General features: G+C 39.9%; 1 protein-coding gene across 1 annotated transcript in view; it reads left to right on the forward strand.

Moving 5' to 3' along the window:
- SSUH2 (ssu-2 homolog) overlaps positions 1–1793 on the forward strand; it is a 36633-nt gene extending 34840 nt beyond the window's left edge. Inside the window, exon 10 of the mRNA XM_043977549.1 lies at positions 1280–1793. Coding sequence (XP_043833484.1) covers positions 1280–1426 — 147 coding nt within the window. The 3' untranslated portion in view covers positions 1427–1793. The remainder of the gene's footprint in view (positions 1–1279) is intronic.
- The last annotated feature ends 24116 nt before the right edge of the window (positions 1794–25909 follow it).

A 25909-nucleotide genomic window follows, 5' to 3' on the forward strand; every position in this document is an offset into this window, starting at 1 on the left:
TGGATGTAGGAGTTTTGACTTTGTTATCTTCTTCTAAGGGTATGTTTTGATCTTACTTGTCACCATAGAAACTTTCTAGGGTCAGCATTTTTTTCTGTTTGCTCATTTTTCCAGCTTATTTCTTGATTTTTAACTCTTTATTAAAGTGGGGGCACTACTTCCAGGGTGGAGGGCATACTGTCCCAAGCTCCAGGGGGTTTGTGCAGCTGTTTTCAGTGCTACTTCTAGGTATTTGTAAGTTTTTAGTTCTTCCAAGGTAGTATGATTCAAGGAGAGGTATGTTTACTACTCTCCTGCCCTGTTCTATGGTTTGCAAGCAATGACAGACCTGCTTTTCTGCCCTGGAACTATAAACAGAGTCCTGCTCCACTGTGACTGCAAGCTCTTATGTGCTTTTGCTCCTCCTCTGCCTGGGACCACCACCCAAGTCTATGACCTGGATCTGAGTATGGGCCAAACAACAGAGTCCTGCCTTATTGCTAACAAAGAGATCTCTATAATCTTATTATGGTCAATTTTCAACCCCCTTACCATCTGTGGGCTGAATTCCAGAAGTAGTTGCTGTCCCTGCTGCTTCAGAGGCTCCCAATGCCTGCTCCTGGTTTGCCGTGACTATGACTGGGTCTGTGCTAGGTCTGGGTCTGTGCTGGTGCTGGGCTATGCTCCACTCTCACCCTGGTACAACAGACTTTTCCTGCTGACCTTCTAAGTTGTCTTTGGCTGGAAAATTATTTCATCCTGTCTTTTTGTGGGTTCTATTGCTCCAAGAATTGTCTTATGGCATTATTTGGAGGCATTTGAAGGAGTCTTGAGGAGAGCTCCAGGAAGTCATTGCCTTTGCTCTGCCATCTCGGCTCTGACTCCTCATGAGCTCTATCTTGAAGGAAGTGATGTAGTCCATAAGTTGGAGATGGTAAAGAAGTGTATTCCAGGTAAGGAGGATGGCCAATGCAAAGGCTAAGAAAGAGGAGATGGAATCTTGTGGGTGAGGAAGAGAGAGAGCAGCCCAGTTTGACTGGATTATGGAGTAGTTCATGATGGAACTGAGAAGATAGGTTGGAGCCAAATTGTGAAGGACTTTCAAAGGTAATTGGAAGTTTTTTATCTTGCTGTAGAAGCAATAGGCAGCTACTGGACTTTACAGAGTTGAGGTGTAGCATGTTTAATTTGTGCTTAAGAAAATAGTTTTGGTAGTTGTGTGGAGGAGGGATTGGAGAGAGGGAGGGATTGAGGCAGAGGCCATATGTACTTAAAGCTCTTTTTGTGTTGTTTTCCCCAGCGGCAGACCATTGAGCTTATCCCACTCACAGAAGTTCACTATTGGTACCAAGGGAAGACTCACCTCTATTACATCTATGGCCTGGAAAACAAGGTGTTCGCACTGGACTACCCAGGAAGATATTGTTGTGGCTGTACTATCATATGACCATTGGCAAGGACTCTTTCTAAAGAAGGAAAATCAGGAACTGAAATATACATCCATAAAGGAGGAAGAGACAAGGGTTAGGTTTCAAGTGATCTGGTTCACTTTTTTAAAATGAAACATTTGGAAACCCTTATATGTTTCATTACAAATGGTTCCTGAAATTGGAATTCCCAGATAGATATTTGGGGAGCATCAACTTGAGCACCACTGATTATTCCAGGAACAAATATTTGCATTTAATAAGAACATAGCCCTCTGCTAGTAGAATCAGTTCTTCAACACATAGTAGGTGCATGCAGAAATATGTTTAATGTGATTGTACATATATAACCTATATCAGATTGCTTTCTGTCCTAGGGAAGGAGGGAGAAAAATTTGGAACTAAAAATCTTATGAAAACAAATGTTGAAAACTATCTCTACATGTAACTAGAAAATAATAAAATACTTTTTATGATTTAAAAAAACCCCAAGGGGGCGGCTAGGTGGTGCAGTGGATAAAGCACCGGCCCTGGATTCAGGAGTACCTGAGTTCAAATCCGGCCTCAGACACTTGACACTTACTAGCTGTGTGACCCTGGGCAAATCACTTAACCCCCATTGCCCTGCAAAAAAAAAATATAATTAAAAAAACCCCAAACACATAGTAGGTGCTTAATAAATGTTAGTTGATTGACTTACTGATACAACAACCATGTTTTGAATACCCACCTGAGGCAACACCATGGCAATATAGTGTCTTCCTCCTCCTTTCTTTATACTTATGTTGTATATATTTTGTATGTAAAGGAAACTAAGATGTAATGGATAGAGAGCACTGGCTTCAGAGTCCCAAAGGCCTGAGTTCTAGTCTTGACTCATAACACATAATGGTTGTATGACTGGGCAAGTAACAACCTTTAGGTGCTCCAGGTGAGCTCATAGACTGAATTTCAGAGCAGGTGCTCATCTCCACTGGTGGAGGGGATTTACTTATCATGAATTCCCTACATGGGTGAAATCATAATCCCCTCTTTTTATATTTACATATTTTGTGTACAGATCGTTTCCCCCTTGTTGTATGGAAGTCCCATGAAGTCACATAGTGTTTCATTTTTGTCTTTATATCCGTAGCCGTTCACACAGTCAGAGGTTTAAAAATATGCTTGTTGAATGAATGGACTAACCAGTTTATTGAGTATTTGGTTTAGGCCTGATCAAGACCCTTAACTTCTAGTATGTTCTTATGTGAAAAAGACATAATGTGTAAATCACTTAGGAAAATTTAGCATGTTATATATAAGCCAGTCATTATTATCATGAGCTTAGGAAGTGCTAGGCACTAGGAAAAGACTGCCTTGATGAGACCTGGCCCCATCTTAGGGTTTGTGGGGTATTATGTTAGTAAAGCCTCTGAGGTTTATCCCCTCTATCAGCTGGTGTTGAGGGTAGGCTTTAGTGTCTGCCCTGCTGCCTAACAACCCTGTCAGCTTTTGACTGTGGAGTTGTTAGACTAGGGGCTGCTGGGAGGCCTAAATGAGAGATTGTGTAGGAAATGATTTGACCTGGGTTAAGTCCAAAGCCATGGAATAAGAGCCCCTGTTGTTACACAGGCTTCTCCAAGTCTTATCTCATCCTTCACTATATTTGGAAGTGATTTGGTCTGCAGGGGAATGGTTCCAGAAAAAGCACTCTGGAAACACTTTACAAAGTCCTCTCGTGATCCTTGACCTCTTGGCTGCTGCTCTCTGGTCATTAATGGTCCCTGGTAGATGTCTGCGGATGTTGGCAAGAGGGACCCCGCAGGTCGTGCAAATCACAGATTTAGAGCTGGAAAGAATCTTAGGGAGCCACCTAGGCCAAGCCCTGGCATTGTACAGGCAGGGAAACTGAGGCCCAGCATGGTGGTCACTTGGCCAGAGCCACTCTAGAAGTGAGTGAAGATGCAGACATTTAACCTGGGGCCTCTTGCTTCATATCCAGCACTTTTACCACCCACAGCACCAGGCTGAGAACATGTTTTTTAGGGTGATTTCAGTAAGAGTTAGAGAATATGCTATTATTTTGACTTTTTAAAGGGAAAAATAGATTTATTTTGATCCCTAAAATCTAAACAATTCTAGGAAGCTTGGTTTGTGAATTTATCAGCTCTCTGACCTTTGTATTTATGGGATAAATAAAAGCACACACATATATATACACACACATACATATACATATATACACACATACATATACATATATATACACACATACATATACATATATACACACACATACATATACATATATATATACACACATACATATACATATATATATACACACATATATACATATACATATATACACAGAGAGGCACACATATACTTTTAATTTTATTTATTTTTACATATGTATGTATATATAAATATATATGCATACATGTGCACACAGATATGTATATGCATATATGCATGCATGTCTGTTTTTGTGTGTGTGAGGCAATTGGGGTTAAGTGACTTGCCCAGGGTCACACAGCTAGTAAGTGTCAAGTGTGTGAGGCCTGATTTGAACTCAGGTCCTCCTGACTCCAAGGCCGGTGCTCTATCCACTGCACCACCTGGTTTCCCCCACATATCTGTTTAACTCACCTGTTTCTGCTGGTAGGATTGCCAGTAGAGACTTGATTGTGCCTTGTATAGGGGTGGGGGGACAGAAGAACTCACAGGGAAAGGCTTACTGGGATCCTGCTTGGGGGCCAAAGTAGAGTGATCAGGGTCACATGTTTTGAAAGCACATGGCACAATGTAAAGCACACTGGACCAAGTATTAGCTGATATGGATTCTAGTCTTAGCTGTACCAGTCAGAGGCTAGGAGATCTTGGGCTTACCCTTTGTGGGCTGGAGTTGGTCCATCCACAAAATGGGACTATTTGAGCTCCTGCTTCTTAGGGCTGGGGTGAAGATTGAATGACATAGTGATTGTAAAGGTACTTTGCCAGGGGTAAAGTCCTATGGGAGGGCAAGTGGAAGGGAAGGTCATAGGAGCTGGTGAGTGGCTATTGGTAGGAAACAATTCTTACCTCCTGGGATGAAGCCCAGGTTCCACATCCCAGTTATACTTCTGGTGAGTATTGACCTTTCATATTACCAGTCTTGGCCTTTTCCACTCATACAGTTATTAGTGGGAACTTGAAAATTCAGGAAATGAAGAGGAGAGTATGGAACTATGTTGAGACAGGATAAGTATTGATCTCTTTGAGGTCCAGATTGTTATCAAAACTTGGACCTTTTATTGGAAAAGCTGATTGTAGGAAAGGAAAAGGAGACTAAAGGCATTGTCTACCACAAGACCCACCCTGAACACCCATTTACCTTTAGTGTTCTCCAAACACACCTATTCAAGAGAGAAGAAGTGATGGTAAGAGGTAATATGTTAGGGTTTCCAATGTGGAGAGAAATTTCAGACTAGGCCAATTAGGATGATGATAGCTGACATTTATATAATTAACCAATCAACAAGAATCTATTAAGTGCTTAATATATGACAGACACGATTCTAAACTTGCAGGATAAAAGACAAAAATAAACAGTCCCTGACCTCAAAGAGTACTGAATTCCAACATATAGTACTTTAAAGTTTACTAAGAATAATAACTGATATTCATATGATACCTTAAAGTTTATAAAAACCTGCATTTGCAAAATATCATTTGTTTTCCCTAACAACCTTGCCAGAATGATACTGTAGGTATTAGCATCATTTTATAGATGAGAAAACAGGTTTAGAAAAATTCAGTAGGTGGTGCTTGATCAAGGTATAGCTGAATAAATTGTGGTACATGAATCTAATAGAATCTATGTGATCATAAATGACAAAGAGGAAGAAATCAGAGAAACAGAGAGAAAATGCTAGAGACAGAAACAAGTAGAATCAGGAGGACTACACATCCAGTAACATACTGGCAAGAATAAACAAAATGAAATTGAATGCTGTGAAATTACAACAACCAAGTGTGTCCCTGAGAAGAGTTGAGAAGATGAATTCCACTCTCTTCATTGTGATGGGGTGGGGGGGAGGGAGGAAGAGATAATTAGTAAAGGATAGTGTATATTAATTTGGCTAAATGAACTTTTTTCTCCTTATAAATAATATCATTTATATACTGTTTTTTTTATTTCATTTCATTTTATTTTTGTGGGGCAATGAGGGTTAAGTAACTTGCCCAAGTTCACACAGCTAGTATTGTGTAAAGTATCTAAGGCTGGATCTGAACTCAGGTCCTCCTGAATCCAGGGCCAGGGTTCTATCCACTGTGCCACCTTGCTGCCCCTACATAGTGCTTTTAAGATTTGCAAAGTACTTTACAAAGATTTAATTTCATCCTTCCAACAACTGTAGGAGGTAAATATTATTACCTTCATTTTATACATGAGGAAATTGAAGCAGGCAGATTAAGTGCCCAGGGTCACATAGCTAGTAAATATCTGAAGCAGGATTTGAATTCAGGTCTTACTGACTACAGGTCCATGACTTCATGCACTTTGGGACCTGGCTGCCCTTCTCTGTTGGATCCAAGATATAGCTTCTGGGGGGATGAGAAGAAAGAGGTATATAGTGGGAAATGAATATAGTGGAAAAACAAATGCTATCGATAAAAATATTTCAATAATACAACAATGAAACCCACAACAGGTTCCAAGAAAGTGGACTGGACCAAGAGCTCTTTTGTTTTAATGGGTTTTGTTTTCTTCCATTAAAATGTAAGGGTAAGACAACACCCTCTATGACTACTAATCCAATCTAAGCTGCCACTGGGAATGTTTATGGGCAAAAAGAAACTTGTCTTTCTTCCTGTCTTTTAATGACTGTTGAGTCTTTCTACTCTGTTATCGACTTTTACTGCTTTCACTAGAGACAGGAAATGACTAAGCACTCTGTCTTTAAGGCTCACTACCATTGTAGGATCTATTGATCTATGCCTCACTGTGCCAAAAGCCTGTTGACGTCAGTAGAAGGGGAACAAAAAACTTGATTATGGCCTCAGCCTCCCAATGGCCATAGTCCTGTTCTATTGGACAGAGCTCACTGTTGTCTTGAAGACAAGAACAACAGCTTTCAAGGGATTTTGATGCCTTGCCCTTCTAAGGTTCTCAAAATCTATGGAGAAGGAAAACACACAGCACAATTATTTACTGATTCCTTTCCTCAAGACTGGTACACATTCTCTACCAGGTAAAGAAGATACATGGATAAATAAGAGCCAAACACTGTTGTACAGGTTCTTACAATTGATAATTGAGAAGGGACAATGAACACATACATAAATAAACAGAAAAATGGCCTTGGAGTCAGCAGGTCTGGTTAGGAGTCCCATCTCAGGCATTTCCTGGCTGTGTGTGCTTGTTCTATATGAACCAATAAGCATCTATGACAAGCTGACTGCAAGCCAGGCACTGAGCATCCTGGGGATACAAAGGCAGTCCATAAAAGGGGCCAAGGGGGCCTCAAAGGAGATTATTGAGCATGAGAGTATAGCAACAGAAAAACAGAGGGTTGTCATAGTGCTAGACACTCTGCTATTCACTTGCTATTCAAGGATCTTATTATCCAATGGGGGAAGGCAACATACCCAAGAAAGATGAAAAGGAGGAGGGAGAGATACCCTAGGCCAAAGTTTCTGAAACTGTGGGTTGTGACCCCATATGGAGTTGGATAACTGAATGTCGGGGTTTGAAAGATTTGGCAACAGTAAAAGATTATGTATACCTATTTTATATGCCTATACACCCAGGGTTGTGAAAAAATTTTTCTGTTGAAAAAGGGTTGGGAGTGGGAAATTTTCTTTCTTTCTTTCTTTCTTTCTTTCTTTCTTTCTTTCTTTCTTTCTTTCTTTCTTTCTTTCTTTCTTTCTTTCTTTCTTTCTTTTTCTTTCTTTCTTTTTTGGTGAGGTAATTGGGGTTAAATGACTTGCTCACGGTCACACAGCTAGTAAGTGTCAGATGAACTCAGGTCCTCCTGACTCCAGGGCCGGTACTATATCCACTGTGCCACCTAACCTCCCTGGGAGTGGGAAAATTTTAAGAATCCCTGCCCTAGGCAGCTAGGTGGTACAATACATAGAGTCAGAGGCTGGAGTCAGGAAGAAATCTTCCTGAGTTCAAATATGGCCTCAGACACTTACTAGCTGTGTGACCCTGGGCAAGTCACTTAGCCCTATAATCCTTAGTTTTCTCATTTGTAAAATGAGCTGGAGAAAGAAATGACAAACCATTCCAGTCTCTTTGCTAAGAAAACCCCAAAGGGGTCACTAAGTGTCAGACATACCTGAAACAACTGAACAACAAAAGGGGTACCCAGATGAGGGGCATGGGGAAGATATCGGAAATGTCCCAGAGGAGTGTGTCCAGGTGAGAAATGAGATGTTCTGAGCTGAGTTTCCTCCTTAAATGGGGATTTTGGAGTTCATGGCTCTGTCCTTCAATCAGAGGGGCAGAGGGTGGGGATGAGGTGGAGTACTAACACTCATGGAATCTTGCAAGATGATGAGATTTTCCAAGAATGTGCTTCCTGGGGCTCATTTGAGGAAGGAGAGAGTACTAACAATCGGGAGGGACTCAGGTTTCCCATAGGAGGCCACCCAACAGCTGAATGAATATGGTGACTCCAAATGATGGCAATGAGAAGGAAGTGCATTCTAGGCATCAGGCACAAACTGTACAAAGGTCCAGGAGCAGGAGATGGAATGCTGAATTCACTGGGCAGCAAGTAGGTCTTCATATTCCCCTGGAATTTAGTGTGTCTAAAAGGAATGATGGGAACTGTGCCTGGAAAGGTTGATGGAGACAGGGAAGAGCTTTAAAAGCCAAGCTGAAGAGTTTGTATTCTATCTTAGAGACAAAAGGGGATCACTGAAGGTTCTGAAGGAAGAAAGTGACGAAGACAACTGGAAGAAAATGACTTTGACAGTTCTTGTCATGAGCAAATTGCTTAAACTCTGAGTAGTCTTAGTTTTTTCATCTATAAAATGGAAATTTAATACCTGCACTGTTTATCTCAGTGTCATGAGGAAAATGCTTTACAAACTGCTACTATAGAAATAGAAGCTAATATGATACAATATTGACTATAAGTGCACTGGAGGGATACAAACAAGGCATTATAAAAGTTCATAGAAGGAAAGGACACTTCCAGCTGAGAGAATCAGGATAACACCAAACAATGTTTCCTTGGTGGCACAGTGGATAAAGCACTGGTCCTGGATTCAGGAGGACCTGAGTTCAAATCCAGCCTCAGGCACTTGACACTTACTAGCTGTGTGACCCTAGGCAAGTCACTTAACCCTCATTGCCCACCAAAAACCAAAACAAAAAAAAGTTTTTTATTTTTAATTTACAGAATAAAACAAGCATTTCTATAACATTGTAAAATATCCAGGTTGTTAAAGATTTCTGACAGCATTAGGGTGGAGCCCTGCTCTACTGATATATATGGCAAACCATCTGAAATTTAGGAGATCCTCTTAAGGGAGTTGCCTAATGCCCAGAGAGTTTAAGTGACTTACCCAGAGTCACACAGATCAAAGTAAATTTTGAAGGAGGAATTTGTACCTATACCTTCTTGACAAGTCTAGCCCTCTATCTATTACATCATGACATCTCACCTGGATGGCACATGCCATTTGACCAATTTGTTTTCTGATAGCTTCTAGATTGCTCTGAGAATAGGATTTGAACTAGGGGATGCACATTCCTCTGAAGAGTAAGAATAAATCATTGTCAATGATATGCCCCTCGAGGAAAGTCACCCTTTGTGCCCTAGACTCCGCCACATTGTTCCTTTCACTGTACCTCCAAGATTTCCATGATTCACTCTAGAGAAGTGATTGTTTCTGGGGTGAGGATACAAAGAGCTGGGGTTGGGGAGCGCAGATTTCAGGGTGGTGGGTTTGAGTTCCTAGATGAAAGGAGGATGTTTTCTGATTTTCCTTCTCTCTTCCTTTACTGAAGGCAACGTGAAAATACTAATGTGACCTGAGAGGACATGAAGCCATCAGGAGCTATTTTCACCTGAGTTTTGGTTGGTGAATTTACTGGTTGAAAGGATGAGACACTGAGTAAATTTGGTGTTAAAGGATTGAGAGAAGAAAAGTTTAAAAATCATGGGGGGCTGTTAATGGGGTAGGAGGCACTGGCATTTGAGGTACAATATCTAGGGATGTTAAGGTGATTGACAAAGGAGAATGGAAAGCTAACACCAAGACAAACTCATCATTTTAAGGAGACTCAGGCTTGTGTTCCTGCCGTTGACCATAAACATGGCCACCGGAGGGCAGCAGATACCAGGTTTCTTAGCTTCTTCATTTCTTCGAAAATGGAGCCTATCAGATGCAGCTAGATTTACCGGCTTGGATGAAGCTTTCCCACTTCACAGGTAGAATAATGAAACAGTGGAGCTAGAAGGGACCCTAGAGAATATCTAGCCAAAACCCTTTCATGCTAATTTGACCATATGTCGTAATGCATTCCTCTGTAGTCTGTAGAAGCATGCACCTAGGCTTGGGAGATTCTAGGCTAGACCCAAGAGAAATCAGTTTGTAGGCAAATAAAAACTAGACAAAACCAGACCCAAAAGCTGACAATGAGCAATGGCATAGTATTTTAATAGGGTTTTGGTGTTTTTGTCATTGGGTGGGCGGCTTCAGCTACAGTGAATTGGCAAGGGAACTGAATTTGTGATCAGTTTCTCAGCTCTGCTACTCACTACCTTTCTTGGCCTCAGTTTCCTCTTTTGTAAAATGAGTATAAGGGACCAACATCCCAAAGAAGGCTTTGTGTCTGGATAGATGAGTACCTTATCTTTCTGAACCCCATCTCCTGGAATGACTTGGGAGAAAGAGAAAATTCATTAGCAGAGGGTCCCAAAAATGACTTCCCAGGGTTCAGAGCATTGGACACATACATAAGTCACTCTGGGTAAGGAGTATGGAAAGGAGGAAAAATAAAAAGATGTGGAATTAACATGGTTTTTGAGACTGAAATTTTTTTTGTCCCTTCCTGCTGAGGTTGGAAATTGGGTATGGATGTTATTGTGCAGCTGTAGCACTGGGAGGTGCCATTGATCCTGCTGATATCTAATTTTCAGGCTTGAAGTGACCAGCAAGATTTGTGGTGGATTGCACCTCCGCACCAGATTAGAATTCTTCTATTAGCTGGCTTCCTAGTCAGCAGCCCTACTTCTTAGTCCTAAAGACATTCTGTTCCTGTCGTGATGATCAAGTTAGTTCTCCCCTTGTTTCCAGTTCCTCTAAGATGAATGCAGGGCCAAGACGTGACTTTTGGGAGCTGGGGGAAGGAGACGCATACTTATAATAATCTCTAGTGGGTTGGAGTAAGATTTAGTGGCTTTGATGGAATATGGGTGGTAAGAGTGCTCCCTACTCATGTATTTCATATATATATATATATATATGTGTGTGTGTGTGTGTGTGTGTGTAAATATGTACATGTATGCATATATGTATGTGTATGTGTGTGTACACACACATCTATCTATCTATCTATCTATCTATCTATCTATCTATCTATCTATCTATCTATCTATCTATTCCCCTAATATAATCAAGCTACTTCCTTAACTATAACACTGTGGTTTGAGGGTATAAAAAAAAACCAAAACAGGTCTGCAAGGGATAAGAGCGACTAGTAGGTGGGAACTAGAATCAATGAGGGACAAATAATAGTTGACAGGTACTGTGCCTGAAGATAAAGACACTAGAATGAGGTGCTGGGTTGCAGGCAAATTAAATCAGTTCTCAATAAAAGGATTGTACAAGACCGCTTTTCCATGAGGAGGTGGGATCAGATGATTTCTTAAGTCCCTTTCAGCTATCTGGCCCTACTATCTTGGAACAAGAGGGGAATGGCCAGTGGGAGCCTAATCCTTAAATCATGTAGGATACAGTATTCTCTGCCTGGTATCAACCCACCTAATGTGTTGATGAGCCTGTTTCCAGAAATATGTGATGGAGGGCATCTTCCTTTTCCTGTTTCAGAGTATGCAGAGTACATATGCAAGGGTGATGTTAGTGTAGACAATTACCCCACTTAAAGTGACAAGAAGTTATGTCATGACACATTAGCTACGTAAGAACACATATTGATTGTTGACAAGGTATATACAAGACCTGAAAACCTCCATTAGATCAATGAATAAATGATTCAATATCGATGTTGTTCTTTCAGTTGTGCTTCTGACTCTCTCTGGACTTTGCTATCATGACTCAGCTGATTTTTCTTCCTAGAATATTCTTGTACTATATGGCTTCTTTTCTCCCATCGATGAGTTTCTTCCAGGGGCCTCTATTTTAGGGATGGGCCCTGGATGGCCATGCTTTATTCTCTTCCCTGTTGTGCTTCTGATTCCCCTTAGACTTTGCTATTTTTCCCCTTGTCCCCTACCATGGGAATATTCCCCCCTTCCCTCTTTTCAGATCCCTTTTATGCAGTGTCTTTCGCCATTAGAATGTATACTACTTGGGGCAGCTAGATGGCATAGTGGATAGAGCACTGGCCCTGGAGTCAGGAGTACCTGAGTTCAAATCCAGCCTCAGACACTTATCACTTACTAGCTGTGTGACCCTGGGCAAGTCACTTAACCCCAATTGCCTCACAAAAAAAGAATGTATGCTACTTGAGGGCAGGCACTTTTTGTTTATATTTGTATCTCCAGAGCTTAGCACAGTTCCTGGCACAAAATTAGAATTTATACCTGCCTGCCTCTCATTCACAAGTTTTAGACTAAATATTTTAAAGTCTTCAATCAACTTAGATGTCTTTTAAATCCTCTGGATGGAATAGCATTGTACAGAAAAGTGTGTTCAGAATTGGTTGGGGAAACTTGATTATATCTTGTGGGTTATCTATAAATTCAGAGACATTTCAGAACCAAGAAGAATAAAACCTGTAGGAGAGTAATGGTGAACATGTTCAGCCAAACCATAGCAAAGGAATCCTTTAGGGAGGGAGAACAACATCTCAGTTTTAGTATCATTTTCAATTTCTTCTCCCTCCTCACCTTGGACAAAGGAAGACCTTGTGAAGAAACTGAGGGTAAAATTGAAGATTAAAGCTGAGGCATTAGGGGATTGTTTTTCTAATGCCATATGTCATGAGCCCCCATCAATATACTTCCTCTTGGATTATTTGGTGATATCAACTAGTCAGACCATTACTTTTTGTAAATGGATATGTACTACAGTCATATAATTAGCACAAAACATCTCCATCTCACCCAGCTCAATGGCAAGCTCTCCCACAAGTATAAATATAGAGTCCAGGGGGACCTGAGCTAAAGTTTACATCAGATGTGGCAAAAAGCATACCTCATAACTCTTAGAGATACTGTATCTGGAGTCCTCACTATATTCTCCTTAGATATGGTATAGGTTCTTTTTTTTTGTTTTGCTTGATTCCCTGTAGAAAATTGAAGCTTCTCTTCCTCTTCATAAACAATCTGTACTCAGGCTCTTGATGTAGCCACTGTGGATAGCTACTGATGTTCTAGGACACTGCTATGAAAGTGATAAAAAAATCCAAATCATGCAACTTTTTGCCTTTATCAGTTTTTAGGCCAGTTGTTTCTAATAGTAGCCACCTTATATTTTCCTCTATTTTTTCAATGTTTCAATTTTGTTCTATTTTTTTGTTTGTTTGTTTGCCTCATGGAGTCATTGGTTTCATTTGGTTGCAATTGCTATTGTAAGCTGTATTGTAATTTCAGAAAGTACATACTTGGGTAAACTTTTCTACATTCTGTTCTAGGATATTTACTCTCCTTCAATTCATTATTCACAAGTGCTTATCTCACTTATAATTCTATTTCTAATCTCTTGATCATTTTCTTCTAGGTAATCTTGCACTTCTTGTGGCCAAGCCATTTTATTCCTGAGATTTGACTTGAAGTTGTGGTAGAGCTCCTTTCTTTCTTCTGGACTTATCTCTTGGGCATCTCAACCCAAAATATTTCTTCATAGTGTTTGGTGTTTCTTTTTTCTTCTTCTGTTTTTTCTTATCTCCAACATTAGTTCCCACTTTGAATTTTTATGCTTGGTCAAAGCTCCACCTCCTGCTAGATTCTTGGTCAGAACCCATTTTGTTTTGATCTTGATTTCTTGAGCTCCTGCCACTGGCTTCCATCTCTCCTTATGTGTTTTTATTTAGAGTCTGGGTAGGCTTTAGTGTTTCTAATCAGATCTCTGTGGCCAACTTTCCCCAGTCCAGACCCTACTAAAGGCATCTATTCCACCCCCCAGCCCCACACTGCTACCAGGGTCTCCCTGTCAAGGTTTTCTTCAGTTTCTACCAAAAGGCCTGAGGTCATGCAGGCTTTATTATTGGCAGAATACCTCTGCTCTCATTTGGAGCTTTTGTCTTTTTGTGCAGCTGTGGAGTGAAAGAAGGGATTTACCAATTTCATCTTCCAATGATCTGGATTGGATTCTTTGATCATTCTTTGACCATTATTTGGTATCCTTTAAAAAGATAATTACTGCAATAGTTGTAGAGGAGCCTTTTGTTCCACCTTTGAAACTGGGAGTGCAGTGTTAATTTTGGACAAAAACCAAGAAAGAAATAATGCTATGTGTTCTCTTTCTAGTTTATCTCCAAAGTGGTTTTTGTCCTATCATACTGAAAAGATCATTAGCATTTAAGGAGACAGGCTGGGGGAACAATAGGACTCCACACTTGGAGCTGGTGGGTGGAGGAAATGAATGGTTGGAATAAGTAGGATAACACTTGAATTTGTGGTCTCCATGGTTAAGCCCCAGGTTCAGGCCCCTTAGAAAAATACTTTTCCCCTCAATCTGTTTCACTCTTAGTTTCAGAATCCATTTGCCTCTGCTAGGTCTCTAAAGCCAGTCATTATCTAAACCCTTCAGGTCTGATTTCTTCATAGTCCACACTCTTTCATTCACACATCATTTTCTTTCCAAGTTTTCACTTAGGAAATTGATTCTTGCTGCTTGACTTTTATCACATAACCGATTGAGGTCATTTATCAGCCATACCATTACTGATATCCCTGGAGACTGTCCTTTTACTAGTTGCTGCAGAGTGGAACCAAATGACAGGCTCTATGAGATAGAATTCTGTTCACCCCCTGCCAAATAGCAGAGTTCTGCCTCGATTCCTGAGGAGCACATTATTGAAGTTTTTTTTTTGTAAGGACAAAGCACTTAAAATGAGAAAAAGTCACCAAAACACTTTTTTATAGCTTAAAGGGCTAAATAAATGTAAGTTATTATTTTTATTAATCACTTCACTGGTCCTCAATTTTCTCATCTCTAAAATGAGGTGATTGCACTAGATAAGCTCCAAATTCTGGGATATAGGTCTTTGGGCATGATGGAAAGAAGGCCAACCATGGAGTCAGGAAATCCTGACTTTGAGTACAGCCTCTGACACCATATGATCCTGGGTAAATCACAATCTCTTAGTGTCTCACTCAAGTCTCTAAAGACTACATTTTGTGGAAAAGTTATTCACCTATACCAGTGGATTCCAGGAGGTCCCCATGCCTGATGGAAACAAGTCTGGATCCTTTCCTGCCCACTCCACATCTGGAAGTTCTTGATTTGAGATAGGATATTCCTCAGAATTTTCATATGGGGATCTCTTAAAGGAGGAAACTGGTAGATTCTATTTTCACTTTGCATCCTAGTTCTAAGAGATCTAGGACATTTTCTTTTATGATTTCTTGAAGTATGATGTCTAAGCTCTTTTTTTCTGGTCATGATATTTGTTTGTACATTTATTCATTCATTAATTTATTTGTTTATTATTTATTTATTTGTTTGTTTGTTTATTTTTGCATGGGGCAATGAGGGCTAAGTGACTTGCCCAAGGTCACACAGCTAGTAAGTGTTTAGTGTCTGAGGCCAAATTTGAACTCGAGCCCTCCTGAATCCAGAGCAGGTGCTTTATTCACAGCACCATGTAGCTGCCTCCTCTGGACATGATATTTAAATGACTTCTTCGATCTATTTCCAAGTAAGTTTTAAAAAATGAGATACCTTACATTTTCTTTTGTTTTTCATTCCTTTAACTTTGTCCACATTGGATCTGTGACCCATCTCTGTAGCAATAGAACTGCCAGTTACAACATTTTCCTCCTTCCTCCCTAGGGTCAGGCCCTCCAAGCATAATCTTGAACTTCTTGCCTAGGGTAGTGCACAGATCCAGACCCCAATTCAGTTCCCATGCTGGAATGCTCCATGAGGCAGCCTCTTAGCAAGAACCAGTCCCCGGTCTGCAGACCTCTTTCACCTAGGCTAGAAAAATATTCACTGTGATTTTTCTTTGGATTACCTAATCAGGACTCAGTGTCATATGTTTTCCAGATCTTTGTGGAGTAATTGTGGAAGAAAGCTTGATTTTACTACTTCTTCTTATTCTTCCATTTTGGCTCATCTCCTTTCCTCAGAAGTCATACATAATGTTGTTATTGTTGTTGTTGTTGTTATTGTTTGTTTTTTTCATTTTCTTTTTCATGCATAATGTTTTGCTGGTTTCTGATTTATTTGCAGTAGAGCAAGGGTGCCTGCTAACTGAGAGCGAGTCCCATTGATAGGTTCAATATTTTGCATTGAGTACACACAAAAATTAGAGTTCTAGAAGCACAGAATTATCAAATCTCAGGGATAAAAGAGCTTCAAAGTTCATCTAATCCAACCTATACCAAATTGAAAATCCCTTCTATATTGTCAACAAATAGCTTTTTATCCTTCTCTTGAAGATCTCTAGTGAAAGGAAATTCCACCTCTCTCATAGCACCTCACTCCATTTACACATAGCTCTCATCACTAAGGACATGTCCTTTTACATCAAGCCTTAATTTACCTCTGCAACTTCTTCCACTTATTGCTCCCTTTTCTGCCCTCTGACAAACTATACAGACAAAAAGCTCATTTGTTGTTGTTGCTATTTAGTTATGTCTGACTGTGATTCCATTTGGGGTTTTCTTGGCAAAGATAGATTGGTTTGTCATTTCCTTCTTCACCTCACTCTACAGATGAGGAAACTAAGATAAAAAGGGTTAAGTGACTTGCTCAGGGTAACAGACAGAGCTAGTAAGTGTTAAGTGTCTGAGGCCAGATTTGAACTTAGCTCTTCCTGAATCCAGGGCCTATACTCTATCCACTGTGCCACCCAGCGGCCCCACTATAGTTATATTTTAAAAACATTTATAATTTATCCCAGATGTTGCAAAAATACAAACGTCTTAGCTGAAAAAAAGTAAGTTGAAGAAAAAAATAGATGACAGAATATAGATGTCATTGTGGTTTCATCTTTGGATAGCATAATACTCACTGCTTACTGGTGGTCAGCCAATTTTTCAACAAAAATAAATAGATGGTTGTTGGTATCTAACAGCAATGGGGGCTCTTGGATTTTAAAATGGGTGTGCCCCTTGGGCACATCAGCAATATGCCAATAAGCACACATTAGTCTGCAAGAGGGAAGAGAGCCATCCCAAAGGAAAACCCACTTGTTTTTCTCATCCCATAGGCCCCCAAAGTAAACTGGAGGGGTGAGATTAGATCCATCCATCCAGTGTCTGCTCTTCTGAAGCTGTTGTTCAGTTTTGGGAAAGCTCAGGAGTTGGTGTGACAATTTGTCTTTCAGTGCTTTGAAGAATGATAAAGGAGTTTTCAAATGTAGAAAACAAACACACCCCAAAGGGAAATAAAAAATTTGTGTCATTAATGTGTTTATATATGTCAATTTGTTGTACCAATTCCTAAGTAAGTTCTATAACTCATGTTTGACTAGTATAAATGTTTGACTAGTAAAAATTGGATGGATAAATGCATTTCGTAGCCTCTCTAGGATAACTCCCACTGCTCAGTAGTCACCTAATAACCACAGCAGCTAGAAGGTTGAAGATTCTGCATCTCCTGGAAAATTACAGAAATTAGCTCTTGAAGCCCAGTCCCCTCCAGGTGGCATGGGCCTAGCCTCCTTCCTCTGAGGCTCTGAGAACCAGCCAAGACCCAGACAGGATTTTCTCATTTGCACCTTAGATTACAGTGATGATTAGAACAGGGGAAACTGAGCCCATCCATGCACATTGAGTGTTACTGGACAAACAAACCAAACAAATTAAATCAGGGAGGGATTGGTGGGTTCTTATGGTAATTTACATTTGTTTGTTTCACTTCCCAGATGTTTCATCCTGTTAGGGCCAACTCTACCACTCCTCGGAAAGATTATGTGATGATTTTGGTTTAGAACAGAAAAAGAAAATAAGTTTTGGGATTGGAATGAAGAGAGTGCCAACTTGCTTAGACTAAAATTAACCCACCTCTAGCTCATATTGAAGAATGGTTATGCAGATATAGCTATCAAATTTATAGGATACAAACATGTTTCCTATGAAATTTAAGCCCCTTTGAAAGAGCAGTAATTACATATGAAGTATTGGGTCCAGTTTTGAGTGTTACCATTTAAGGATATTGATAAACTAGGTAGGTAGATCAGGATGGTGAAAGGACTCAAAAATATACTTTAGGAAGATTCATTTAAGGAACTGAGGATACCATTTATCTTGAAGAAAGGATACCAGGAGGAGAAGACAAGATAGTTGCCTTCAAGTGTTCACAGACCATCATGTGTCAGAAGCTTTTGACTTATTTTGGCTCACTAAAGAGAACCAAACAAAGAGAGACGGGTGGAACTTTCAAAGAAGCAAAGTTACTCTTGGTGTAAAGAAAAGCTCTTACTAATAATTCGAACTACCAAAAAGTGGAATTGGCTGCCCCAAAAGGGAGTTAGTTTCCTTGGATACAATGTCTTCAAGGGAAAACTGAATCATCACTGACTGAGGTTGGAGAAGCAATTGCTGATCAAAGGAAGCCACTCTCTCTCAAAGCAGCTTATTCCTTCCACATACAGGCAACTCTAATTGATGGGAAGTTTTTCTTGACATTGTGCTTAAATATCTGCATGCAGCTTCCTCTCTTTGCTACTGTGAACAGCCAGAAAAAAGCCTGAATTCTTCTTCTACATGAAAGCCCTTTACCAATGTAAAGACAGTGATAATGTTCTCCCTTAGTCTTATTTTCTTTAGGCCAAGTAATCCCACTTCATTTAGTCAACCTTTAAATGACATAAACTTGATTCTCTTCAGTCTAATGCTCTTTCCACTACAGGAGCCCTCTGGAGTCAATGTCATAGCACAACTGGTCAATGGCAATCGTTTCGGACTCAGTGGGATGTGAGGTCAATACTATAGCAGGCCAAGGATGGAGGTAGTTGTGGGAAGATGGAGTCTCATACTATCCACAATGTTAGGCTTTCTTTGAGTCTTTACATGAGCATTGATTTCCACCTTTAACATGAATACAGCTGCCTGTTCTGAATATTTATAGGGCTGGGCTTGTTCTGAATGTTCAGGAAGCTTGAGGGGTGGGGAGGAGGGGTCTCTAGAAACTTTCAATGGTGACAACAGAAAATATTTTGCCTGCAAAATCAGTCAGGTTGCAAGGCCCATGGAGGTGGTGTTTATAGGTTTTATGAACTGCCTTAACCCAAACAAAGTTTGCTTTGCTTTGTCTGCTCCATTCCTGAGAGCATCATCAAAAAGAGAGATAGCATTATTCATAGTTGGCATTTAGAAAAGAGGTTCTTTTTAAGACCCTGGAAAAGTCTGATAAGATAGGGTGCTACACACCCTGGTATTCCAACTCACAGAAGTCCCATGTTTCTGCCAGATTTGGATATAAACCTGCTCTGTTTCAGGGGTGTAACTCTGATTTGGGGATTCCAAAGGTCAACTTTTTGGCCCAGCTGGTACCCCGGGAAAAGATAAGGAAGGTTGGATCCTGGTTGGCAAGCCTGAGGTAAATTCCAGTAAAAGGAGATTAATTCACATGTGTATAGCATTTTCACACTTACAAACCTCTTTCCTTCTGTTGTGGATGAGGAAATGAAGACTGAGAGGTGACATAGCTTGTTCAAAGTCACAAGGCTAATTAGTGGAAGAGCTTGGACTTGAACCAGACACAGACATCATCCAAACATGATGCTGCTTGTGCACTGTAGCTTCTCAATTGTGTGTGATATTTGGAAGTATTGCCCCTAATTCTCCTGTGACTTCCCACCTCCATTCTTGGACCTCCTTTTGTTACCGTCGCTCCTCATATCTCTGTGTCTTACCACATCTGCTTTAGGGGTTTTTTTTTTTTTTTTTTTTGCGGGGCAATGGGGGTTAAGTGACTTGCCCAGGGTCACACAGCTAGTAAGTGTCAAGTGTCTGAGGCTGGATTTGAACTCAGGTCCTCCTGAATCCAGGGCTGGTGCTTTATGCACTGTGCCACCTAGCTGCCCCCCTGCTTTACTTTTCTAATGCAGGGCATAAGGGAGTAGGGAAAAGTCAATTGTCTGTCTCCTCCAAATTTGGGGCTTTGGGAGATGGGAGGAGACTGAAGTATCTATAATGGAAGGGCTGCTCTTGGGGTTTCCACGCACTTAGTGGTAAAATTTAATCCTTCTTCTATATTTATCTTTCTCAGTCTTTATAAAAAACACACAGAATGTCCCCAAAGTCTCATTGCACACACACACACACACACACACACACACACACACACACACACACAAACACACACATGTGTATAACATACACTTGTTAGGCTTATACATACAGGAGCACTCTTCTACCTACTTCTAGACTCCAACAAGAAAAAAAATCTAAAAACCAAATCATACCCCCCTAAAACTTAAGCAAACAAAAACCCTTAAGCACACTGCCCCTGTGTATGGCTACCCTTCTTGACCCATGTGTTCTAAGAGTGTATCCAAGAGCCTTGAAGTGCTGATGGGGAACATGGCAAAGTTTGGTGATATCATTTTCACCCCATGTTATCTCCCCATGACTGAAATGTTCTTGTTCTATTTTGCAATTTCTTGGAAGATGAAGCCTGCTGCCTCATTCAATATCTCACCTTGGAAAAGAAGGAACAGTTTCTTTTGCTGAAGTACAGAAGGGTCTCATACAGGGATTTCAGAATAAGGAGGTCCCAGAAATAATAGGTTCTCAAAATATATACAACCTAAAACTATTGCTTTTCCTTACTTCTACTGGTCAACATCACACTAACTAGTGATAATTTTAATTGGTTTGTATTCTGTCTCTACTTGGCCTGATAGTGATTGATAGGTTAACGAGTCAATGACAAAGAGGTGTAAGAATGCTGACAGCTTTCCTAATTCCTCATTCATGGTATTATTCAACATGACAAGAGGGTCCTAGGCAACATTCTGGTGGTACAAAGTGTGTGATGTTGCTCTGGAAATGGAACAGCAGATAGCAATGAATTAACTGGTTGCTGCTCAGTTTCTTCCTTACCTCTTTGCAAATATCTGAAGGCTTAGGGATGGAAGGGAAATGCTTCAAGCTGTGTCCCCAGTGTCCCCAAATGACCAAGTATAATTTTGGGCCTAAACAGTGATGTAGTAATTAGTTAATTCATTGATTTTAATTCATTCAAGGACACTCAATAGCCCTCTGTTATTTATTGGACACCCAGATTATAAAAAAACCAAGGCATTATGGGACCTACAGTGTGGCTTAGATTCAGTTTTATAATTTCCACCCCTTGGGAACACAATCTTGTGGGAAGAAGAATGAGACATTTAACAACTGTTATTACTTAAGGCAGACATCAGGACTTAAGCATGGGGGAGAGCCTGAGGTGGACAGAACAGGTGACTCTGGATACTTCTGTAGATCTTCATACCACTGGATCACTAAAATTCACAGACAACAATATTTCTCATTTTTCTGTGCATCTGCCCCTGGATTCTCTATTTTAGCTAAAATTTAGAAGTTTTATTGACTCTGATGTCCCATATTTAGCTTCACCTTGTGACCTCTTCCTTGCTAGTGGACTGAATATCCATTATTAGAAGGTCAATCCCAGTGTTCCCACTTCCAGAGTAAAACTTCTTGGGAAATCTGGAACATGTGAGACAAGAGTGGTATTTAGTATCACTAGGAGAGTTAAATAGTACCTCTATAATCAGGCTTTATCAGTGGATATCCCTCCATTTACCAACCTACAGTTAACTTTTGGAAGGGGAACTGATCCATACCCAGGTCTAATGATATGCTAAATCCTGCTGTTCCAAGAACCCACATTCCTATGGGGCTTTGGAGTTTACAAAGTACTCCCCTCCAAAAAATCCTATGAGGTAGAGAGTAGAAGTAGCATGATCACCATTTTATAGAAAGAAAAACTGAGGCTCAAAGAGGTAAGATGACTTGCCTGGGGATTATCTCTCTAAAAAGTTATCAGAGCTGAGATTTGAAGCCAGACTTCCTAACTACAAACTAAGTGTGGCTTCTTCCTACATCATTCCATAAGATTTTGGGCTTCTTCCTGTTGGTGGAATATTTTCTTTTCTTTTCTTTTTTTTTTTTTTACATATAAGGTATTTTATTTTTTCCGTTACATGTAAAGATAGTTCTCAACTTTTGTTTATACAAGCTTTATAATTTCAGACTTTTCTCCCTCCCTCCCCCCTCCCCTAGACAGCAGGTAATCTGATATAGGTTATATCTATATATCTATATATCTATATCGATATAGATATAGATATAGATACTCACACACATATATATATATACACATAATAACATTAATCCCATTTCTGCAGTAGTTCTGTTATAAGAGAAAAAATCAGAGCAATGATGAAAAACCTCAAAATAGAAAAAAAAAACAACAGCACCCAAAACAAAAGAAATAGTATGGTTCATTCAGCATCTATACTCCACAGTTCTTTTTTTTTTTTTCCTTGGATTTGGAGATCCTCTTCTATCATGAGTTCCCTGGAACTCTTCTGTTTGGTGGAATATTTTCAACCAACCAGTGCTTTTGTGTTGCTGAAGGTAACAATTCTTTCTGCCTGATGATTCTTTTTTTCTTCTACATAACAGCGATTTCAATATTTTCCACAATGTTAGGCTTTCTTTGAGTCTTTACATGAGCATTGATTTTCTCCTTTATCAATTTGTCCAGTGCAGCTTAATTAGCAATTAAAATGATGTTATTAATAACAGCTATGAATTGGTGTCTGATTTACATACTTGGTCAATTAGCTATGATTTTAGGTAATTCCTTTCCTTTATTAGTCTAAATTTGGGGGAGGGGGTGTAAGATTTATTTTTTTACTTAATACTTAATTTTTATAATGAAACATGTCCAACAAATATGAATGTTTTTAACATACCAAGAATAAAAAAGAGGATTGCCTGTGAAATTACAAACTTTTCTTAGGTAGCTTAATTTCTTTTAAGTGGATAATAGTAAATTTCACACATCAATGATAACATCTCTCTATTTATATCTGTTCTGGGGCTTTTCTTTATGTATTTTAAAATTTTATTGATGTCTTTTGGGGGGGTGTATTTCTATTGCTATCCACTAATTACTTCTCCCCCAAATAAAAGTGATCCCTTGTAACAAATAAATACGGTCAACCAAAACAAATCAATGTATTGGTCATTTTTGACAATGGATGCTTCCTTCTCTACCTCTAGTTCATTGGCCAAAAGGTGAGAGGCATGCTTTCATAATGACAAAATAAAACCTAGACCCCCTGTTTTTCCAGAGCTAGGGTCCAGCAAGAAACCTGCGCTTGGCAGAACAACAGTCCTTTGCGATCACCCTTTGGATGATCTCACTCTCTGGGCTAGTCACATAATTTACCAGGTGTTCTCTGATCAAAGACAAACACAGGACAAACTTGGAAAGTCCTGCAATGAATCAAACTTGTCACATGTTTGCTGCTCCCTTATTGTCAGGGCTACAGCTCACTGGGCAGCCACTAGTATAAGTATTGAGATCTCCCCACATTGCTTCGGGTCCCCCCCCCACTAGGGGTGGGACCTCAGCACATGTGTCCACAGCTCCTCCTTGCTTGCAAGTCTTTTTCCTCACTCTGAAAATAAAACTTCCCTTTAATTCTTCATTCACCTGTTTCCAGTCCGTTCTGTTTGGTTCTGGCTGAGCAGGTTAGAAGCTAGTTTGGCCCAGTTGACAGTATCATTCGTCTCCTAAAAATATAATTGGGGACTGGATTGATTATACTTCTGAAATCTTTCAATTTTTTTCCCTAAAAGTTAGTCTATAAATTGTTCTGCTGGTTCTTCATTTCACTTTATATCAGAGCATAATAACGCAAATTGCACGAGTTTTCTCTTTTTCCTAGGAGTGTGGCAATGAGAAGACATGGAGGATTACAGATTGATGGGATGGCAGAATCAAGTGAAAAGAATCTAAAAGATAGATGAGACAGGAACATGCTTGTGAGTATCTGGAAAGGAGTCATTAGATAGGTAGAAAGATTTAATATGGGAGGGAAAGATTGAGAGGACAAATTCTTAGAGATGTGTAAAGAATTAATTGTTATTTGAGGTTTTTATGCCTCGGCGAGCACCCAATGGTTGTAGCCCTTGCTAGGGCTCTGGCACCTCACGTCATCACCACCTGACAGCCTACATGGGCCTGGCAAAATTATAATGATTGGAATCCTAATGAGGGCAGTCATGTGACTGTCAGAGCGGCCATCCCATTGGCTGGGGCTGTGTGGGGTGTTTCCAGGTTTGGGGGAGGAGAATTGGGCATTCTAGGTGGAAGCTGGAAAGCGACAGGTGTTCTGCTGCGTATTTTCAGCTGATTCCTGGGCGGTGGTATTTTTTCAGGTATTATAATTTCCCTTTCCCCATTTTATTTCCTTTCCCTTGATCCTACTGATCGTGTTTGTGTTTTTTTTTTTTAAGTTCGTTCTTGTTAAAATAAATCTTGCTCTGTTTTGAGGGAGGCTGCTGGTCTCCTTCCTTGCCCCAATATTGCGGCAAGCCGCTTAGCCAGCACTCCCAAATTAAAAATTGGTCCCCGGAGATGATACAATGAAGGGGACAAGCAGATGGTTAGCCTTGATAAAGAGAAGGGCCACCTCTCTGTCAAAGTGAGGAAAAGGAGAAGGGAAGTGAGGATGTTGGAGGGGTTTTGAGGAGTGGAATAGAAATGAGGTAAATCATAACAGATGATTCCAGTTTTCTCAGTAAAGTAGGAAGCTTGGTTGTCTGTTATTAGAGAGGACATTAGGAAATAGCACTGAGGACTTGAGAAAGAAGATTTAAATAAATATTGTGAGGAGTATAATAATGATAAAGGAAGTATAAAGATAATTGCCATGTAGCACAGCAGTTGAATTGAGATTAGACAAAAAAAATAATCTTTTTTGCCATTATCTAGTGTGTTTTAGGAATTTTCTCTGTGTTCAGTACCTTGGGAGGAGAAAGGGAAGCGGATGATGGGGATGATGCAGGGTTGGAGGCCCATTCAGTGGCAGGACAAAGGATTCAAAGATGGAAAATGGGTATACAGTTCAACTAGAATGAGACTGAGAAGAGAGGAAAGTAAGGTGAGAACAGAGGTAATATATTGAGAGGAAGAGGAGAATCATGGATGTTGAAGGGCAAGGGGCCTAAAAGGACATCTAGTCCAAGATTGTTATTCTAAAGATGAAGAAATTGAGACCCAGAGTGGTTAGGTGACTTGTATAAGGACACACATTTCACTAGTCAAATCCTCAGACTTCAAATGCAATAGGCTCTCCTTACAAGGGTTTGGAATTACCCTGAATTATTGAAATTTGTGTAAGAGCACCTTGCCTTCACATTCTCTGTATCATTAATGGAAAAATAAGTATTGTATCTCAGAGTTCATGAATAGTATTATGACCAATATAAGCATATATATATATATAGATATATATAGATATAGATATAGATATAGATATAGATATAGATATAGATATAGATATAGATATAGATATAGATATATTCATCAAGATCCCCTCAAATTGGGGGCGGCTAGGTGGCGCAGTGGATAAAGCACCGGCCTTGGATTCAGGAGTACCTGAGTTCAAATCCGGCCTCAGACACTTGACTTACTAGCTGTGTGACCCTGGGCAAGTCACTTAACCCCCATTGCCCAGAAAAAAAAAGAAAAAAAAAGATCCCCTCAAATTACAGAGGAGGTGCATAGAATCAAAGGTTCAGTATTGCAAGAGACCTTAGAATTTCTCTGTTTCAACCTCTTTATTTTATTGATGAGGTAACAGAAGCCCAGAGCTATCTAGTGGTAGATTTATCTAGAACCCAGGTCTTTTGATTCAAGCCCAATGTTTTATTTGCTCAAACAAAGAGTGTTCCTCCTTTTTTTCTATTTCCCTTTTCTTTTAGGTTTATCAATGACTTTACATATTAAGCCCCATCAATTACAGATATATTCCACCCCACCCCTTTCTATCAAACCCTCCCCTGTAAGACAGAAAAACAAAATCATTAAGCAAAAATGACTGACTAAATGAGTATGCCTAGATGATTATGAAATATTCTATACCCATAGTCCCTCACCTCTCTACTGAGAGGAAGTAAGCAAGCTTATTT

The sequence above is a fragment of the Dromiciops gliroides genome, chromosome 1, assembly GCF_019393635.1.
Source record: "Dromiciops gliroides isolate mDroGli1 chromosome 1, mDroGli1.pri, whole genome shotgun sequence".
NCBI lineage: Eukaryota > Metazoa > Chordata > Mammalia > Microbiotheria > Microbiotheriidae > Dromiciops > Dromiciops gliroides.